Source organism: Lampetra fluviatilis, chromosome 64 (genome assembly GCF_964198595.1).
Source record: "Lampetra fluviatilis chromosome 64, kcLamFluv1.1, whole genome shotgun sequence".
Taxonomy (NCBI): Eukaryota; Metazoa; Chordata; class Hyperoartia; order Petromyzontiformes; family Petromyzontidae; genus Lampetra; species Lampetra fluviatilis.
The window spans coordinates 1,408,382-1,426,479 of record NC_136338.1 but is presented as its reverse complement, the minus strand read 5'-3'; the positions used below and the strand labels follow the sequence as shown (position 1 = coordinate 1,426,479).

General features: G+C 49.1%; 1 protein-coding gene across 1 annotated transcript; it reads left to right on the top strand.

The window, feature by feature from the left end:
* Nucleotides 1–756: 756 nt before the first annotated feature.
* LOC144951857 (interferon regulatory factor 6-like) lies at nt 757–16,389 on the top strand. Its single transcript, XM_078882204.1, has 10 exons — nt 757–1,002; nt 6,183–6,332; nt 7,404–7,701; nt 8,714–8,778; nt 9,613–9,670; nt 10,279–10,404; nt 11,728–11,849; nt 13,563–13,827; nt 14,063–14,181; nt 14,834–16,389. Exons 2-10 carry the CDS (start codon nt 6,189–6,191, stop codon nt 15,008–15,010), a joined length of 1,374 nt encoding a protein of 457 aa, XP_078738330.1. The 5' UTR covers nt 757–1,002; nt 6,183–6,188; the 3' UTR covers nt 15,011–16,389.
* Nucleotides 16,390–18,098: the final 1,709 nt, after the last annotated feature.

Sequence of the window (18,098 nt, the reverse complement as noted above, 5' to 3'; positions counted from 1 at the left end):
CAACTTGTGTGGACTTTGTCCGTTCTAATCAGACCTATGTAGTAATTAACATACTGTACCTTTTTGTAAATGATTCAGAACCAAAGTGGTGCAAGGCTGCAGTGACGGTTATACGAACCGCACTGCCCTTAAGGAACGAATCCTGCCCAAGCCAGCTAACTCACCTTTATCAATCGTCTCCGACCACTGTATGGATATATTTTACCCTAAAACATTTGCTTTATTCGCACGGTTGGCTACGTACGGTGCGAAAGAAGTTCAATATTCTGTACAGTACACACAGTAGTGCCATCCGTCAATTTGACAGTGCAGTTTGTTGCTGGGCCCGCGTGACCCTGTGGGTACTCTGCAAAACAATTACGTTTTTAAAAAACAAAACTTATCTGGACCATCTGTGAGAAACAATCTCATTCTGACCCCTCCTCAGCCAAATCAGTTGCTAGGGGTTACGCCTCGCCCCCCCACCTGTGAGGACGCGTCCTCGCTCTCTGATTGGCTACTAGCACGTGGGCTGCACCCCCTCCCCCCACCATGGAGACGCGACCTCGTGCTCTGATTGGCTACTAGCACGGTGGGGGGGGGATTGCACACACCCCCCCCCCGCACCCTTTTCGCGGCCTTCTGATTGGCTGCGACTTCTTGCGCCAGGGGCTGCCCTCCTCCCACCCCACCACCGACACAAAATGGGGCGCTGTGATTGGCTGAGCCCGAGACGTTTCCCAAAAGTGACGCACGCTTCTAAACTCACCGCGGGGAACTTCCCGGAGTTGTCATTGACGAGAGGAGCAGCAGCAGCAGCGGCGGCGGTAACTGTGGTGGTGTCAGCGGGCACTGGGGAGACAAAGGCGGCCGGGCGTGTTGTTGGCCACCCACTGTCATCGTGTGCTGACAGCACTTAAGTCAATAACGCAGTTGCGTAGCGGCTGTATCGTGGTCGTGAGTCAAGGTAACGACGCAGGCAGAGTGCGACTTATCTGACGTCAGCAACACACACACACACGGGTGAGTAAACTGCATTGAGATTGTTTAGATTATTTTTCTGCTGTACATTACATGTACAGAGTCTTGGTTCTTTCGGTGAAGCCACGTAGAAGGGAAGTAATTAAATAATAAAAATAAAACAATAAAATTATCACGACGTTTTGATTGCAACACAAGCAATCATCATCAGGTGTGAAAACCACAGCAAGAAATAAAAATAAATTATTGCTGTGGTTTAAATTGTTTTTCTTTCTGTGGTTTTCACACCTGATGACGATTGCTTGTGTTGCAATCGAGACCGTCGTAAGAATTGTATTGTTTTATTTTTATTATTTCCCTTCTACGTGATTTTACCGAAAGAACCAAGAATATGCATTGAGATTGTTTAGATTACTTATTCTGCTATACATTTACACGTGATAAGCCACTTTGTTGAGCTCTAATTTGTGACCAAGTCGCTTCTGAAAGAGACGTTAATAGCTTCGTGGGCTTTAACTGATAAGATGAAAAAAATAGTTTAGTTTTATTTCTATTTCGTGATTTCTTTACCTTTCCTATACTTTGCACTCCTATCGTGTTTTTGTTATTGTTGTAAACTTCTGACCCCGTGCCCCCTACTGGACATCTGTGTGTCAAAGAGCTTCATACCTCTTCGGATTCCTCGTGCGCACTGCGTGGCAAACCCCCCGACCAGAATACGTCACCGGGGCACGGCGAACGTCAGTGGCGAGTTTACGACCTTTGACCTTTTCCCTCGGGCCGTGAGAACTGCCCATGATTAGTTTGGGTGCCGGTTGTCAATCCACTGCTGGATGAATGTTTGACCATACTTCACGCTTGTCAGTCCGCGTTAGTGTCCAAGTTCAAGTTAATTTATTAGGTATAGCCCTGTGAGCCATGCGGCTCTTAAGTCGGGTGCAACCGCAACAAACTAAATATGAACACAGAACATCTTAAAGCGACGACGCGTAACAGAAACATCCTGGAATAAACTAGCAAATATTTAATAAAAGTATTAAAACGCTGTGTGCAAAAATCTCAACGTGGTGCAAGTCAACAATGACAACCATAAGACACTGGTGACCTCCTTTACCAGTGGCAAAATGTAGTAATAGGTTTTTACCCTTTCAACTGGTACAAAAAACTGACACCTTTATACAAGGGATCATAGTAGTAGGTTTATACCCTTTAAACTGGTACAAAACTGATACCTTTATACAAGGCATCATGTTTGCAATAGCCACAACACAAGCAGTAATTATATAATAGATTACTAATCAGTTAATTAGTATGTTTCCTCTGTTAAGGAATTGTAATTATAAGATGTATTCTTCTTCTTCCACACGTTTGTCCCACTCATGTGGGGTCCACTGTCCTCGCCCCGCCTCTACTTCTGCCTTCCTCTCGATCTCCTCAACTTACAATTGTAGAGCGGGGTCGTTGTGGGAGCCCGGGATGGAGAGCAGTTGAAGAGACAGCCAGGGGTGGAGCTCTGGCAGTCTGGAGAGAGAAGCCGGCGGTAGTCGTAGAAGGTGCTGCTCTCCTCGGTCGGTCGGTGTTGGCTGAACCCCCTATCCGACTTGAGGGAGAGAGCCCTGGAGCTAGCCGAGGCTAGGGACAGACAGAGCCGAGGGTCCACGTGAAGGACCCAGTGTAGGGCACCTACCTCTGGTGGAAGTTGTCACCAACCCTTGTTAATAAACCAGCGCAAGCCCTTACTTGAATACCTGCCTCTGCGTCGTCATTTAGCACACAACAACTGGTGCCAGAAGTGGTTCTGACCTTCGCCGCCATATCAAAGTCTGCGGCGAGACGGAAGAACCCGCCTGTTGTGCAATTACTTAATAATACGGTTCCAGGGCGCACTAAGCCTGTAGCTGTCAGAGCGGTTAAACTTATTTGTATTTATCTCAATTTCAATAGATTATCGAATTAGTCTCGGACAGTAATGATTCGTTTTAAACAACGCTTCAACGTTATCAAATCAATTCAGTGTCCTTGTTGGCAAGCTTGTTTTGCAACTGCCGGCAGTTGTGTTTGAGAGTATATTTAATATTTCTTTGGTGTTATTTTAGTCATACGCTGATGTTACGCCGCGTCTGTCTAATATAGCATCTGCCACATAAGCAATTGATCCGATACACACCCTCTGTTAATAACTTGGGCAATTCAGCTTTAGTACAAGATACTAATTTTAGAATTTTGTGTACCGTGTCAAATATTACTTAGATTTTTTGCTTTTCCAAAACTCTAGCTAATTTGTCAGTTACTCCCGCGATATATGGTATTGTAATTGTTTTATCAAATAAAGATATCAATATTCTAGCGGCTGATAAAGGCCGCACAACTGGAGTGATGTCACGAGCGGATTATTATAATACAATTTAAGATTTACTGGAGGAAAGTACCTATATTAAAATTAAACGAGATCCAACTAATACTTTAGAACGTAAGACTACTGCAATCATTTCAAATTCATTAATTCCCAATTTTTTTCGTAGGTCCTTGGCACAGTGCGTAATACTGTGGCCTAAGTGCCTAATACTCTGGCCTATTGGATAATACGGCCCTGTTTACCACGCTGGTCACTGCCGGTAGGTGAAGGAGGAAAGCCCAGGAAAAGTTGAGATCACTCGCCACTGGCAGTCGATCGTGCCCGGAAATAGAACCCAGGGTCGGCCGAGGTCATAGCGCCCTTCGCTAACCCCTATGCAACACCACTGTTTCGCTGTTACGGTGAACTGTTATCCACGCACGCATTCCTGCATGCAGTGGGTTAGTGGGAGCTGTAGGGTTTTTGGGGCGGGGCTGCCAAGTGTGGCCAGGAGATGTGTGTGTAGCAATGGATTCTTAGATCTACCCGTGCGGTGCTTGGAGTGTCACTCCCTCCTATGAGTGGGTGGTGGTTTTTTCTTCTTCTCTGCTTTGCTCCACGCGAAAATCCAAAAACTGGTCATTTTTGGAATTTACCAAACATCTCAATTTAGCAGGACCCTCCTGCAAAAAGATTGTTGACTACTCAGTGAGACTTACCATGGTTAAATGGTCTCCCGTCCAATGTTTGTATTTTTTCCATATAGCACGTTCAGGCACCAGCTATTGTTCATTAAAATATTATTTTAATTTACTTGGCAGTCTATTATTGGACGAAGGCCTGTCTTGGAGCTTGTTTGACCATAATTCACCATGCTGGTCAGTGTGGATTGGCGAAAATACATTCTATTTACCCCCTAGTCTTCCCCCCCCCCTCACCGTCCGCCCCCCATCCCCGACCGATGACGTCTGTATGTCATGGTGCGTGTTGGTGAGCTGAACCCACCCAGTGTTCTTCATTGCTAGGCTCGTGGGCCACTGGTAGCCTTGGCCCCATGACGTGCGGTCCCCCGACACAATACACACATTTGAAAACACCCCCCTTTATCGTCATCGTGCTGTCAAACCCAACAATGTTTACAAATAGTGTGGCAGCCCCTAGTATTGATGACGTCTTATTGGCGAACCTCACCCAAGAACACACATTAAACTGTGCGTGGCAGTGTTTCGCAAAGGTCGCTTACATATGAACACCAGTTCCCACTGCTTAAAATAAAAAAACGACCGCATAGGATGTACAGTACAGGGGAAGTGCATTACCATAATGTTGATATAAAGCTACCAAACGCCCTGGTTTGGCAATAGACAGGCCTGCCGTGATTTCCACCCATGTATTAACACTCATTAATTGGCTTAAACCATCTTAATATATAGAGGACTGCAGTGCCTGGGTAACGTTTGGTATCTCCTGGCTTCTCACTACCTGGCTGCTGCCATACAGAGCTGTTTCCTCGGCGAATGTGAGAGATGCAATTTGTACAAACGACGTATGTATGTTGAACTTCTTTCGCACCGTACGTAGCCAACCTTATCAGAGGTGCGGGGAAAGGAAAACAAACTAAACACAAAAAGCAGTTGTAAACAAATTAGTTAGATTTAAAAGTGCATAGCTCCAGTGAATTCCTGATATCGGAAGGAAGAGCATTCCAGAGGGCCACAGAAGCACATCTGAAAGCGTGCGATGCGGTGAACGATGACGATACTGTTAAGATACAACTAAACATAGTTGTTATTATTCTATCCTGAGTAGTGGGCGGGGCAATGTAAAAGTGGGAGGTGCTAACAGAGGAAGTTGGTTACCAGCTCACCATGTGTCCGGGTTGAGCCTCCCACAAGTTTCCCCCGAGCTTCGTAAACAGTGATCGTACACCCAAGTGAAACGTTCTCGGTGCCTCCCTGCTGCACACTGAGGTTACTCACAATGAGAATCTTTATTTAGGCTGCAAGAGGAATCCGATGAGCTCTGAAGCTCCTCTTCACAGATGTCCACTAGGGGCGGTTCAGAAAGTTACAACAACAAACAATACAAAAAAATATGCAGCAGTGTGGTGTGCAGTAGGGTGGGTAGAATAATAGAAAGTGTAATATTACATAAATATGCTAAAATTCCTCTTGATATGCAAATTCTTTTGTCAAGGCGCTCTTCCTCCTCCCTCCCAGCTTAAATAGACGCTCCAAGCCCAGGACGTGTCATTCAGACTCTGTCTTATCGACAGACCTGTTCTTCACCTGAGGACGGCTGCTTGCGTTGTGGCCGAAACGTCGTGAGAATTATTTTATAATGTTTAATTTTTATTATTATATTATTTCCATTCTACGTGACATTACCGAAAGAACCAAGAAGACAAAAAAACAGGTTAAGAGTGCAAAGTATGGGAAAGGTAAACACGTGGCTAAAACATGTTTTTTAAAATCTTACCAGGAAAAGCCCATTGAGCTATTAGCTTCCTGTTCAAGAGCAACCTGGCCACAAATGATAGTTGAAGGAGGTGGCTTATCATCACGTGGACATTCTCAGCCAGCGACGGAAATCCTACGCGTCGTGCCCACAGTGGTGAGCCAGGATCACCTCCCTCACGCGGGATATTAACTCGGAGCATTCATATGGGTTGGCGATTAACGCAACCGTGATAAAACCTGACTGCCGGTAAAGCTATTTAAAATTACTCCTGTCATCGGGGCTTATGACCAAATCACCCGGTGGCTCGCCAACCCTAGCCTCCAGAGTGTGCGTCGCCGAGCCCGGCATTTATTAAAAAGAAGTATTTAAAAAATATATTTCTACTTTTCTTTTTCTTTCAATCTCCTTCCACTGCCGTGATTTGCAGGAAGCCATGGCTGCTGCCAGGCCAACGCTACGGGAATGGGTGCTGGGACTGGTGGACCGCAATGAACTGGGCCTCGCGTGGGTTGACAGAGACCACTCGTGCTTCAGCATTCCCTGGGGCAGGAGTCCTGGAGCTTGCGACTTAATCCAGGTACGGCTGATGCAGCGAAGACGAGCATCAAGATACGTACTCGCCAACTTGCGCCTGTTACGAGCCACTCGCTCTGCAGCCGAGTCGCCGGGCACTTAAAACTCGACCCTGTGTTTGTCGTGGAAGAACCCATTGCGATGCGCCCAACGTGTATGAACAGCAATGCAATGGCAACACAATGAATGATAAAGCGTCGACCCGCATTGGGTGGGCACATTTCACGAGCAAATCGTTCTTGTCAAAATGCAAACATTTTGATGAAGCACCAATTATCTACCACGGGTGTCCAGTTTCACTAGTTTCATGAGCACATGAAACTGGACACCCATGTACAGCAATGCACAGTGCAGCAATGGTTCTCGTCAAGACATCGCATACTCAATTTTATTTTAATCCATTGTCCACCCTTTTAGCATATACACGCTAAACAAAATATCCTCGCTTAAACCATAATTAAATGATTACCTTGTCTATCAAAAAGGGCACGGACGTGACAGATCCAGACGAAGAAAGGTGCGTGTTTTGGCCCAGCAATGAACGACACCGCGGTATTTCATGAGCGTATATACATCCCTTTGGAGAAATGAACATTTTGTTAACGTGAACCACAGTCCTAATCGGTTGACACACGATGCCCAAGTGAAAAAAAACCTCACCATGATACCAACGATTACCCACATCTTTAAAAAGTGTCCTACAGTGGCGTCAGTGGCTCCAGCGTGGCTGTGAGCGGTGAGGCCACTGCACTGAACTCCGCTCGACACAGCGACACCACCGTTCGCGTACGATCGCACGAACGATTGAACCCCCCCCACCCACGTCTCTTTAAGTGTCTAAAGCGTCAATTGAAAACTGTAACAAAAAAATTACCCTGGTCACCCTTGCAAATGAGACTCAGAAAATGTGTATTTTGTTATCCTGGAGAAATCCGATGAGACGTCATCCTGGTCGCGTTTGCGTTCGTTTACCCCGGTTAGGCAGAGCACACTTGAAACTTGCACGTTCGGAAATGTACGAAGTGGCCCCCACCTGATTTTGCTGCTCCCCCCGCGGTTTGCTCTGCGCCCGCAGCGATGGGCGACGGTGTTCGGCAAGGACACGGGCACCGAGGATTTTGCCAAATGGAAGCACGGCCTGCGCTGTGCCCTCGACACGCAGTTCACCCACAAGTCCGAGGGCATCGATCGGTCTCAACGTCGCCTCTACAACCGCACCCGCCCTGCCAAGAGCAAAGCCAGCCCATCGTCCCAGTCTCAAGGCAGCCCATCTTCCCAGTTCCACACCAGCCCATCGTCCCAGTCTCAAGGCAGCCCATTCTACCAGTTTCACACTAGCACCGCGTCAACACCTACATTGCTGGACCCGCTAGGTGCGTATCGGTGTCTCTCTGTCTATCTCATGGGGTTTATTGTGGCCCTCCAGTTTCCAAGACTCAGAGTTCAAGACGACCTCGAACGAGGCGTCTCTCTAGCCACTTCTTTGCCGAGGCACTTTAGGGTGCCAAGGTGGCAAGATGTTACCTACCTCACCTGGTATACGGCAGGTGGCGGGTTTGATCCCGACCCTGATGCCTGTATATTTGGAGTTTGCGTGTGGCTTTTTTGGCCGGGTTCTCCATTTTTCCCCCTCCACATTTAGAAACGTGCGTTTAGAGTATTTGGCTGCTGTAAATTCCCACATGATGAGCCACTTCGTTGAGGTATCATTTGTGGCCAGATCGCTTCTGAAAAGAGCTACATAGCTCAGTGGGCCTTCCTGGGAAAAAGAAAAAATAGTTTAAAAGTTTTTCCACTGCAAAAACCAAGCCGTGCCACTAACGTCGTACGCAATGTACGAGTCGGGACGTATGTTAGTATGTCGCCAACCGTGCTCATCGGAGGTGTGTATGAATGTATCTTTAACCTCTATCGTACCGTATGTAGCCAACCATACTAATTGGAGGTTTATGTATGAATTTTTAACTTCTTTCACACCATATGTAGCCAACCGTGCAAATCGGAGGTGTGTGTATATTGAACTTCTTTTGCAACGTACGTAGCCAACCATGTTAATTGGAGGTGCGGGGAGGGACAACAAACTAAACACGCCGCGTCCTCACAGTGTACTGACTGACATCGCTCACAACATAATGCATCATTAGCCCTGCGCCTGGCCCTGTTTGGCCCCCCAAGCCAGATTCAGATGTTAATACGGCATAGCACGGTTTGGTTTCCGGTTCGGCACAGCAAATAGCCCTTTGCTAGGCCACTGCCGAATGAAGGCCTCGCCAAGTCGTGTCGGTCATAGGGCTGGTCGGGCCATACTTCACCACGCTGGTCAATGCGCATTTGGGAAGGTTCGTAAACCATCAAACGTCCTTGACGATTCTCTTTACTTTGCAGATGACTTGGAGGATCTGACTGCTGAATTTGCCCCAAATCCGCATCTTCCCGTGCAGGAGAGCGAGGTGGGTTCGCCAATCGGCGCCTTCGTGGATGCGCGGGCGAAACAAAAAACCGGGGACGATAACAGAGAAATGAGCTTTTTCTTAATTCAGACAAATGGCCCGAAGGACAGAGTCGTTCGTCAAGAGGTTACATGGATTGTAAAAAAAAGGAAAGCGCAATTGAAACAACAGACATCCATCCCTTCGATGTATACGCAATACGTTCCTGAAAGGTTGTCGGTGAAGCGAGATTCCGTAGATCGAACCGTTGTCGAATCGGAGACCCGTCCCTACGGAACGGAAAATTTGGCCCCAAGCCCATAATAACATTCTAGATTTGAAGTTTTCGTGACTGCAAGGATTCATACTCTTTGTTTTTTTAGGTAAAGTCACGTTGGTAAAAAACCCACTTAAGCGGTTTGCTCTCGCCAAGTTGTTTGCGGAGGGAGGGGGACGTCCAAATGACCATGTGTCATTCGGCATGAAGTCCAACGTTTCAGCTCCTGAAGAAGCTCCAGGCCACGCGGAGCGGAACGACGGACATCGTGCCGAAAAAGCGCGTAAAACAAATCGGAGAGCCGCCCACTGTTATTGTTGTTATTAGAATCGATCAGTTCCCCTCCGCGGGAAGAATCTCCGATTAGCACGGTTGGCTACGTATGGTGCGAAATAAGTTCTGTATACGTGTAGACAATCTGCAGCGCCCGGAGCATAATCACACGCACGTACCAGGGCGGGGGGGGATTGAGGAGCTGAGCATGTCTGGCTGTGGTGGATGGATAGCCAATGGCCAGAAGGCAGTGGTGGAGGAGGAGGCGTTTGAGATTTGAGCTGTTATCGTGTGTTCTCCCCCAGGGGGCTGGATCGATTACATCAACGTTCTGCTTCAACGGGATGATGGACAGCCTGGGCGGTGAGCCGAACTCTCTCCCGTTGCTTCTCACGGACGTGATCGGAGGTTGATGGGTTAGATCGCGTAAATATAAATGTCGTTAACTCGCCACCGCCCGACACCGTCCATTAGTAAGGTTTGTCACGTGAATGAAACTTTACAATTCATTACTAGTTCAGCACACCGGTTGTGTGTTGGAGAGCAAACCCACAACAAGTACAATTAGAGGACTGTGACGTTTCGCTGCTGGTCACAACCAGCTTCATCAGGCGATTTGCCAATAATTTGACGAAGCTGCTGTTTGTAATCACCGGCGAAATGACGAATCTATTGAAGCTGGGTGGGCTGGAAAGAGTCCACTTAGTGGACCAAAGGTCACGTGGAGTGACCTCAGAGGCAGCTCTGCAATATTTGTCTACGTGGGCCATTCTGCAAGACGAAGGGTCGCGCTGCTCGGCAAGAGATCCGAGTGGATTTGTCATCCCCGTGACTTGATACCAAGCACACAAACGGCATGGACTTGGTGATGGGCGGGGGGCAGGGGGGTAATGACAACACTTAAAAAAATAAAATTCATAAAAGATGAAGAGGGTCAACGATTGCTTTGCGATGTTCTTCCCGTATGCTAGCGGCCCGCCCGGAGCCTTCTGCTGAAAACCGGCACGTGGACTTTGTGAACTCGGTATCCGAGGTGACAGAGGCGGAGATGTTTGTGGCTGCCGTCATCCCCTGCACCCAGATTCAGCAAATGGCAGGTGAGGAGTAGCGGCGGTGGTGGTGGTGTTGGTGGTGGCGGTGGTGGTGGATAAGGTGATGACGCGTGCAGCAGAGGTCGCAAACGGGTTTTGATTCCTTACCCGTACCCGTACCCGGCCGCACCAGGGTCACAAACGGGTACCCGTACCCATACCCGGCCGTACCCGTACCCTACCCGTACCCGGCCGAGTACGGGTAGGGTACGGGTTTCGGATACCTGATTGTGACCTCTGGGATGAAGCCATGTTGCAGGCGCGGGTGGGTTGATTCTAGGAACTTGAATTGTGAGAAGAGACAAGACGTTGGGAAATGAGTGACAAACGGTTACTCACCAGTGACTCACGGTCTACCCGTACCCGTACCCGTCCGCACCAGGGTCGCAAACGGGTACCCGTACCCGGCCGGGTACGGGTAGCCGGGTATCGGGTAGGGTACGGGTATCGGGTACCCGGTTGCGACCTCTGGCGTGCAGGTGGCTTCAGTCGTTGAGTAACGGCAATGCGAGTGGCGGTGGACTGACTTGTACAAAAATAATAAGAGTAATAATTGGCTAAACTAGACGGTAGTCAATGCAGAGCAATGCAGGCCTCTCCCGAATAGGAGTCTGAAGACTTGGGGAGTGATATCTCTCTTGACTTGTTTTTTTTTCCGGGTTGTATCGCGCGTTGTTTGGCACGATGTACGACGTTTCGCTCCACGAGCCAGGAGATTCTTCGAAACCCGAATATTGAGCTAAGATGGAACAAGCATGGTTGTGTTTTTGTGTGCGCGCGTATAACTGAACGGTAGTGTAGTGGTTAGCGCGCTGCGCTACGAACCTGGCGACCCGGGTTCGAATCCCGCTCACGGCCAACCCAGTGACGATCATTTGAACCGGTCCAGGGCCTCCCCGAGGTCGACTCGGCCTGAAATGAGTACCTGGTGCAGTGGTGTGTAAACATCGCCGCTAGGGAGACAAAGGCGGCCGGGCGTGGCGCTGGCCACCCACCCCCTCGTGTGCTGTGCCGGCCTTCATAGGTGCTCGCGAACAGCACTTGCCCAAACAGTCTGTTAGAGGCTACGCGGGGGATCTTTGTGTGCATGCACGTGTGCGTGAGTTTCACACGTGTGCGCGTGTGCGGTGGTGCGAAGGGGAGCGCGGGTGGTGCATTCCATCGGTCGCGACATCCCGCGACATCCCGCTACTAAAGCGAGCCTTTGATGCAGTTCCACGCGGCCTCAAACGCGTGCTGGCAAAACAATAACCTTCGCTCGTTGTCGTGCGCGCGTGCTTTGTACGTGTGCGTGTGTGTGTGCGTGTGTGTGTGCGTGTGCGCGCGCAGTCACGAACCTGGAATTCACGGTTCTCTACAGAGGGAGCGAGGTGTTTAAGACGGTGACCGGGACAAGCCGCTGTATCATCTGCCATGACCCCCCACAATCCTCTGTACCATCACCGCCGCAGGTGAACCGTGGTACCCGGCTCTCACGCTCCGTCAAATCCTGCCGGCTACATATTGAGTGGGATTCACGAAGCTATCTATTAGGAAGTCACCGGAGCAGTGGTTCTTAACCTTTACTGCAGCCTTGCACTCCTTTTGTTCTCTATTGGTAACGTTTTTTATAATGTTAATAAGTAATATTTAAAAAAAACTTTTTTTAAAACACGCTTAATTTAAATGTACCGTACTAGTAATGGCAGAACTCCACGACTCCAGGAAGTGGCCCCGAAGCTTGCCATAACGTAAGGGACCGTGGCCAATTACAGCCAACGTCAGTTGAGCGTGGACAATTAGACCCAAGCCGAAACATAACATATAAAAAAGAATGTTTAAAAATATATATTTTTATATTTAATGATAGAATATAGTATTATCATAAATATGACATAAGTATACCAAGTTTGCAGTCGATACCACATTGGGAAGTGGGTAAGAATTGAGTTACAAGATTTGAGGATACGACAGACAGTTAATAAAAATCGTGTAATAAATATATAGGGTTTGATGAAAAAAGTAAGTTGTTACTTACGTGCCTGTGCTATAATTGTGTTTTCGATGATTTACCTTCTAAAAGAAACATGCCATGTCTCGCACCCCCAGGGGCTGCATGCACCCCAGGTTAGGAACAATTGCACTCGAGCGATGCACTTTTAAATCGAGATTGAAAACTAGTTTTATTTTTAGAATTGCGCTTTGTGTTTAGATTGTTGTCCCACCCCCGCACACCTCCAATTAGCACGGTTGAATACGTACGGTGCGAAAGAAGTTCAGCACGCATAGATGCGCTACATGTGGCCTTGGTAAGGGCTAGCCAGCGGCGTCAGCGTAGAGTCGGCGTGGTTTACGTTGTTCAGTGTCAGTCTGGACCATGACAACCGGTGGAAGCTTCATCGAGTCTAAGCCCGTGGATTCTGTTGAATTGTCCTCGTAGTTGAGTCGACGAAAGCAGTGAAAAGTTTAGTCCACTCCGAGTTAATTACATTCCCATAGCATATTTGTCCAGAGATAGAAAGAGGACCACGTGGATTTCGAATCAACATCACACGTTTTGGAGTATTTGGCCGATGTAAATTTCCACGTGATAAGTCAACTTCGTTGGGATATCATTGGCGTTGGCAGGTCGCTTTTGATAAACAGCTTCATAGCTCAGTTTAGTTTATGTAACGCAGGTTAATAACATTGAAAACGTAAAGAAAGTGAGCGGCCCTGGGCAGGATTTGTCTGGCTGCGTAAAACGAGTGTCAACCGAGGAATAGAACGCATCAGAAGGTTCCACGGTGGCCACCCTGGTTAATACCGTGGGTGCATTAATGATGATATGAGATTCCCTGTGCGCTTCACGGGGGGGGGGGGGGGGGGACACTGAAGTTCTCGTGATGTAATTCGAAAAAAATTGTAGGAGGCTGCGCGTGTGCCGGCGTCACGGTCCAAAGGTTTTTCCACGTTTGATTCACTCTTTTTGACGTTCCAATGACGTACGTGTACCTACGCACGCGTGCGTCATCCGGTTTTTCTTCCGATGCCCGTTCCGATGACAGGAAGCGGCCACGTGCAGCAGCGTAGCCGCCACCACCACCGCCTCCCGGCTATGTGCCGACGATGGCGGTGATCGACGATGACTGACAACAATAAAAAATTGTGAAACCCGCTTTAACGATCTCGTCGCTTGCGCGCAGGACATGGCCGTCATCTCGCTGCCGCCGCCCGTGGGCTACGACGAGCAGCGGCGCTTGACGGCGCGCATCCTGGAACCGCTGGCGCGCATATCGGCAGACGTGGGCGGCGTGGTGCTGGAGGTGGACCGCCACGGCCTGTACGCGACGCGCCACGCGCTCAGCCGCGTGTACTGGTCGGGGCCCAGCACGCCACGCCACGCCGAGTCCGTCAAGTTGCCCCGCGGCGAGCGTGTCTGCCTCTTCAACGTTGCAACGTTCGTGCAAGGTCAGCTCCGCCCACCCGCCCGCTTGCTCGCCCGCTTGCTCGCCCGCTTGCTCGCCCGCTTACTCGCCCGCTTGCCCGCCTGCCCGCCTGCCCACCCGCATAGCCACCCACCCACTTGCCCGCCAGCTTGCCCGCCCGCCCGCTGATACGCAAACAGCACTTTCCCCAAATGTCTGTTGAGGCTACACGGAGGGCATCTTTTTGTCTTTGTGTCTGTGCTTGTGCGTATGTGCAGACTTGATCCAGTTTATGAAAGGTTCACCTCCAAGGCCTCAGCCGTCGTTTGAGATCCTTCTGTGCTTCGGGCAAGATTGGCCCAACGGGAAGATGGCTGAGAAACTGATTATGGTGCAGGTAACGTTTCCCCATTCATTGGTTTTGTTAAAACAAAGGTGTTGGCCATGGTGATGCTTTGTGTGTATGCACGTACGCTGAAGTTTTTCGCACCGCACATAGCCCCAACCGTGCTTAATCGGAGGTCCTTGTCGAACTCCGGTTCAAAGAATGTTGCTACCTTTGTCAATTTTTCCATCTCTCTATCTCCTTTGCATGCAGCCGTGTCAGAGTTCCAGATGTGGGTAGTCAAAATCGCGGGCAGAAAGTTTGTGAATAACGAGGAAATCATGTGTGTGGACGGGCGAACGCGGGTAGCGGAAATAGAAAACTAAACTATATTTTATTTGACCAGATAAGGCTCACTGAGCTATAGAGCTATTTTTCAGAGGTGACCTGGCCATAAATGATGGCCCAATGAAGTGGCTTATCACGTGGAAATTTATAGCAGCCAAGTACTCTTCAACGCACGTTTCTAAATGTGGACGAAAAAATGAAGAACCGGGAGAAAAAGCCACACGACCACGGGGAGAGAGACATGCAGTATCCAAATATACAGGCATCAGGGTCGGGATCAAATCCACAACCTCCTGTATACCAGGCAAGGAAGTTAACATCTCGTAATTCGAATGTTTCATCCTGTTCTGCCCCCCCTCCCCACCCCGCCCGTCAGGTGCAGCACAATTTAGCCCGCCTGCTGGTGGACATTGCCCGGCAGGGCGGGGCCTCCTCGTTGGACGGCTCCACCGTTAGGTTACAGATCTCCGACCCCCTGAGCAACGAGATGATGGATGTGGACCAGTTGGACGAAGTTTTGAGGTGGATCAACGATGATGGCGGACACCAGTAGCGTTTTGGGCCCAGCGAGGCCCGAGGAGGCTGGGCTGCCGTGCGGCGTCGTCGCTGATGAACAGGGCTGATTTTTATTCTTGGTTCTTTCGGTAAAGTCACGTAGAAGGGAGATAATAAAATAATATAAAACAATAAAAATTCTCACGACGTTTTGACTGCAACACAAGCAAATCATCATCAGGTGTGAAATCCGCAGCAAGAAAATTTGAAAAAAGTGACGGTTTTTCCTAACGTCAGCACCAAGGACAGGAATTTGTCTGATTTTGTTAGTTCGTTCATTGCGAAAAGAAATATTTTTTGCTTCAAAATATTTACGAAGCGATGCGCCCGTGCTAGTTGTACAATGCCATCGCTTTCTGACAGTATGTACATAATAAAAAAAAAGCATTGGGGGTGTGACGTTGAATGGATTAGGAGACTCGTGGCAGGCAGGCTTTAGTTAAAATACGAGAAATATTTGAGCAAGTTTTTGAGCTAATTTTCAGAGAGAGAGAGGGGCGGGGGGGGGACGCTTTGTAAAATAAAGATTGTTACGTCTAGGTACCGCAGTGACCTGGTGCTGAGAAGCAAGTACTGTACTGGCTTGGTCTGTGCAAATGATGACAATCCGAATTGTACCCTACCGATATGCTCCCGCGTCTACGCTGCCTACCTTCGCCAAACCCGCGCTAACCAGCGCAGGTGAAGTACGGTTAAACGAACTCCTGCCGACTCGTTCGGCGTGGGCGTGGCCCTCATCCAGCAGTGGATTGACGGAAGGGTTCGTGCGTATTCGTGCGTAGTTATTTACAATGCACCATTGCTTCAGCTATTCACAGGCCACTTAGGGGCATGTCTTTGGATCGATTAATTTGCCTCTTGCCTGTTCGCTTCTGGCGTCGAACATTTTACCGTGTGCAACCCGTTTGTGATGTATATAACATTTTCCCCATTCATTGATTGCGTCATTTGTAATACATTCACGCGGGCTTTTTTTTTTTTACAAAATTGCTTTTAAACGTAACTTTTAGGGCAAAACTCACGACTCGTTTCTTTAACCGGTCACTTCCGTTGATTCGTGTTGTTCAATACAGTGATTCCTATTTAATGTTACGATAACGACTTGTGATCCATCCCTACGCACTCCCTCAAAACTCTCGCGATTCCCAAGCCTACCCTCCCCGTTAACGCGTGCTATGACGTCACACCTCATTCACAACACGTGACGATGCATGAGTCAAATGTGCAAGGGCGAGCGACTGGGTGGGTGCCGTGATGATGCGGCAGAGAAGAGTCTCGGAGTTAGTCCAGGAGAGGGTGAGTCTCGGAGTGAGTCTAGGACAGGGTGAGTCTCAGGATGAGTCTAGGAGAGGGTGAGTCTCATGCCAGCATGAGTCTCAGGATGAGTCTCGAAGTGAGTCCCAGTGACTCGACTCACGATGCTACGGCTCCACTTTTATTGAGCGGGCGTCAGGTGATCGTGACGTCACGCGATGGGGAGGGGAGTGGGGGGGACGGAGGATAGGGGGGATGGTGGGAGGGGCATACGGGGATTGGAGGGAGGGGCGTGTGAGGGATTGTGAGGGGGGCTCTCCAATGGTAATAATCGGCGACGTTTCGGTCGATGCACCAAGCGTCGCCGACTGCATGTTTTGTGTTATTTTTTAAAGCCACACGGGGCCATTATTGACGAGTGTCGAGCCTGTTTGTTAACTGTGCTTGTGCACAAATCATTTTGTCAATACTACAACATTTAATTACAGCACCACCGTCAATTCCCCGACATTAATTTGCGGCATTAAAATCAACACTACACCATCATGTCATTGTGGTATTCCCATCAATATAACATTCAGTTTCAGCATCACTATCACTTCCATTCCGCGTAATTACAGCATTACTATCAATTCCCGAACACTCAATTGCACCTTCGCCGTCAAGACTACAACATTCAATCGAGATTTCTCAAAGGATTCTTCCATTTACTGCAATGTCACCGGGGAACACCCCATTGGCACTTCATTGAAGACACGTTCACTTGACATCAGGTGGAGATCCCATCGCAACAGCCCCGAGTCTCCCGTGCACCTCCCTTTTATATACCGACACGAGGCCACACCCCCCTTCTCGAGCCTTCTCGCCGACTCTGGACGCTCGCTCTACCGGCAGACTCCACCGTCCCCTTCCGTCGCCTGACCACGGCTCCCTTCTCGAACATTGCCGTAGCCACCGGTCCCTTCGCACTCACAACCGATAACGCTGTCATTACCTCCCGTGGCCACTAGTGCACTCATACTGTCGGCTGACTCCCGTGGCCACTAGTGCACTCACACTGTCGGCTGACTCCCCTGTCATTACCTCTCGTGGCCATTAGTGCACTCACACTGTCGGCTGACTCCCCTGTCATTACCTCTCGTGGCCATTAGTGCACTCACACTGTCGGCTGACTCCCCTGTCATTACCTCCCGTGGCCACTAGTGCACTCATACTGTCGGCTGACTCCCCTGTCATTACCTCCCGTGGCCACTAGTCCCCTCACACCGCATGCAGGCTCTAATGCCATTACACACCGAGTCTCATGCGGCCATCATCATCATCACCGCTGGTGTTCCCTCTCTTGGCCGTGACGGGGGAGCGAGCAACTGCGCGTTAGCCGCTCGTTGCGGTGCAAAGTGAAGGTCGCATAGGTCCGTGGTTCAAATCCTTCAGGTCGCCCTGGTTAATGCTACGGGTGTATTACAACAAAATATACATTAAAAAAACACCAGGTAAGGCTCACTGAGCTATATAGCTCTTTTTCAGAAGTGACCTGGCCACAAATGATAGATCAACGAAGTGGCTTATCGCGTGGAAATTTCTATCAGCCAAATACTCTAAATGCACGTTGATTCTAAATGTGGAAGGAAAAACCGGAGGACCCGGAAAAAAAATCTAAGCGCCCCCGGGGAGATAAGACATCCAGCAGGCGTCAGGCGAGGTAGTTAACATCTCGCCACTGCCGCGTATTAACCGCAGTCACTGTGCACCGTTTGTTTTATCAGCGGACACGTTCGTGATGTCGTAACGTTGTAATTATTGCGTGTCTGCGGCAAGGTCCAAATGTTGCC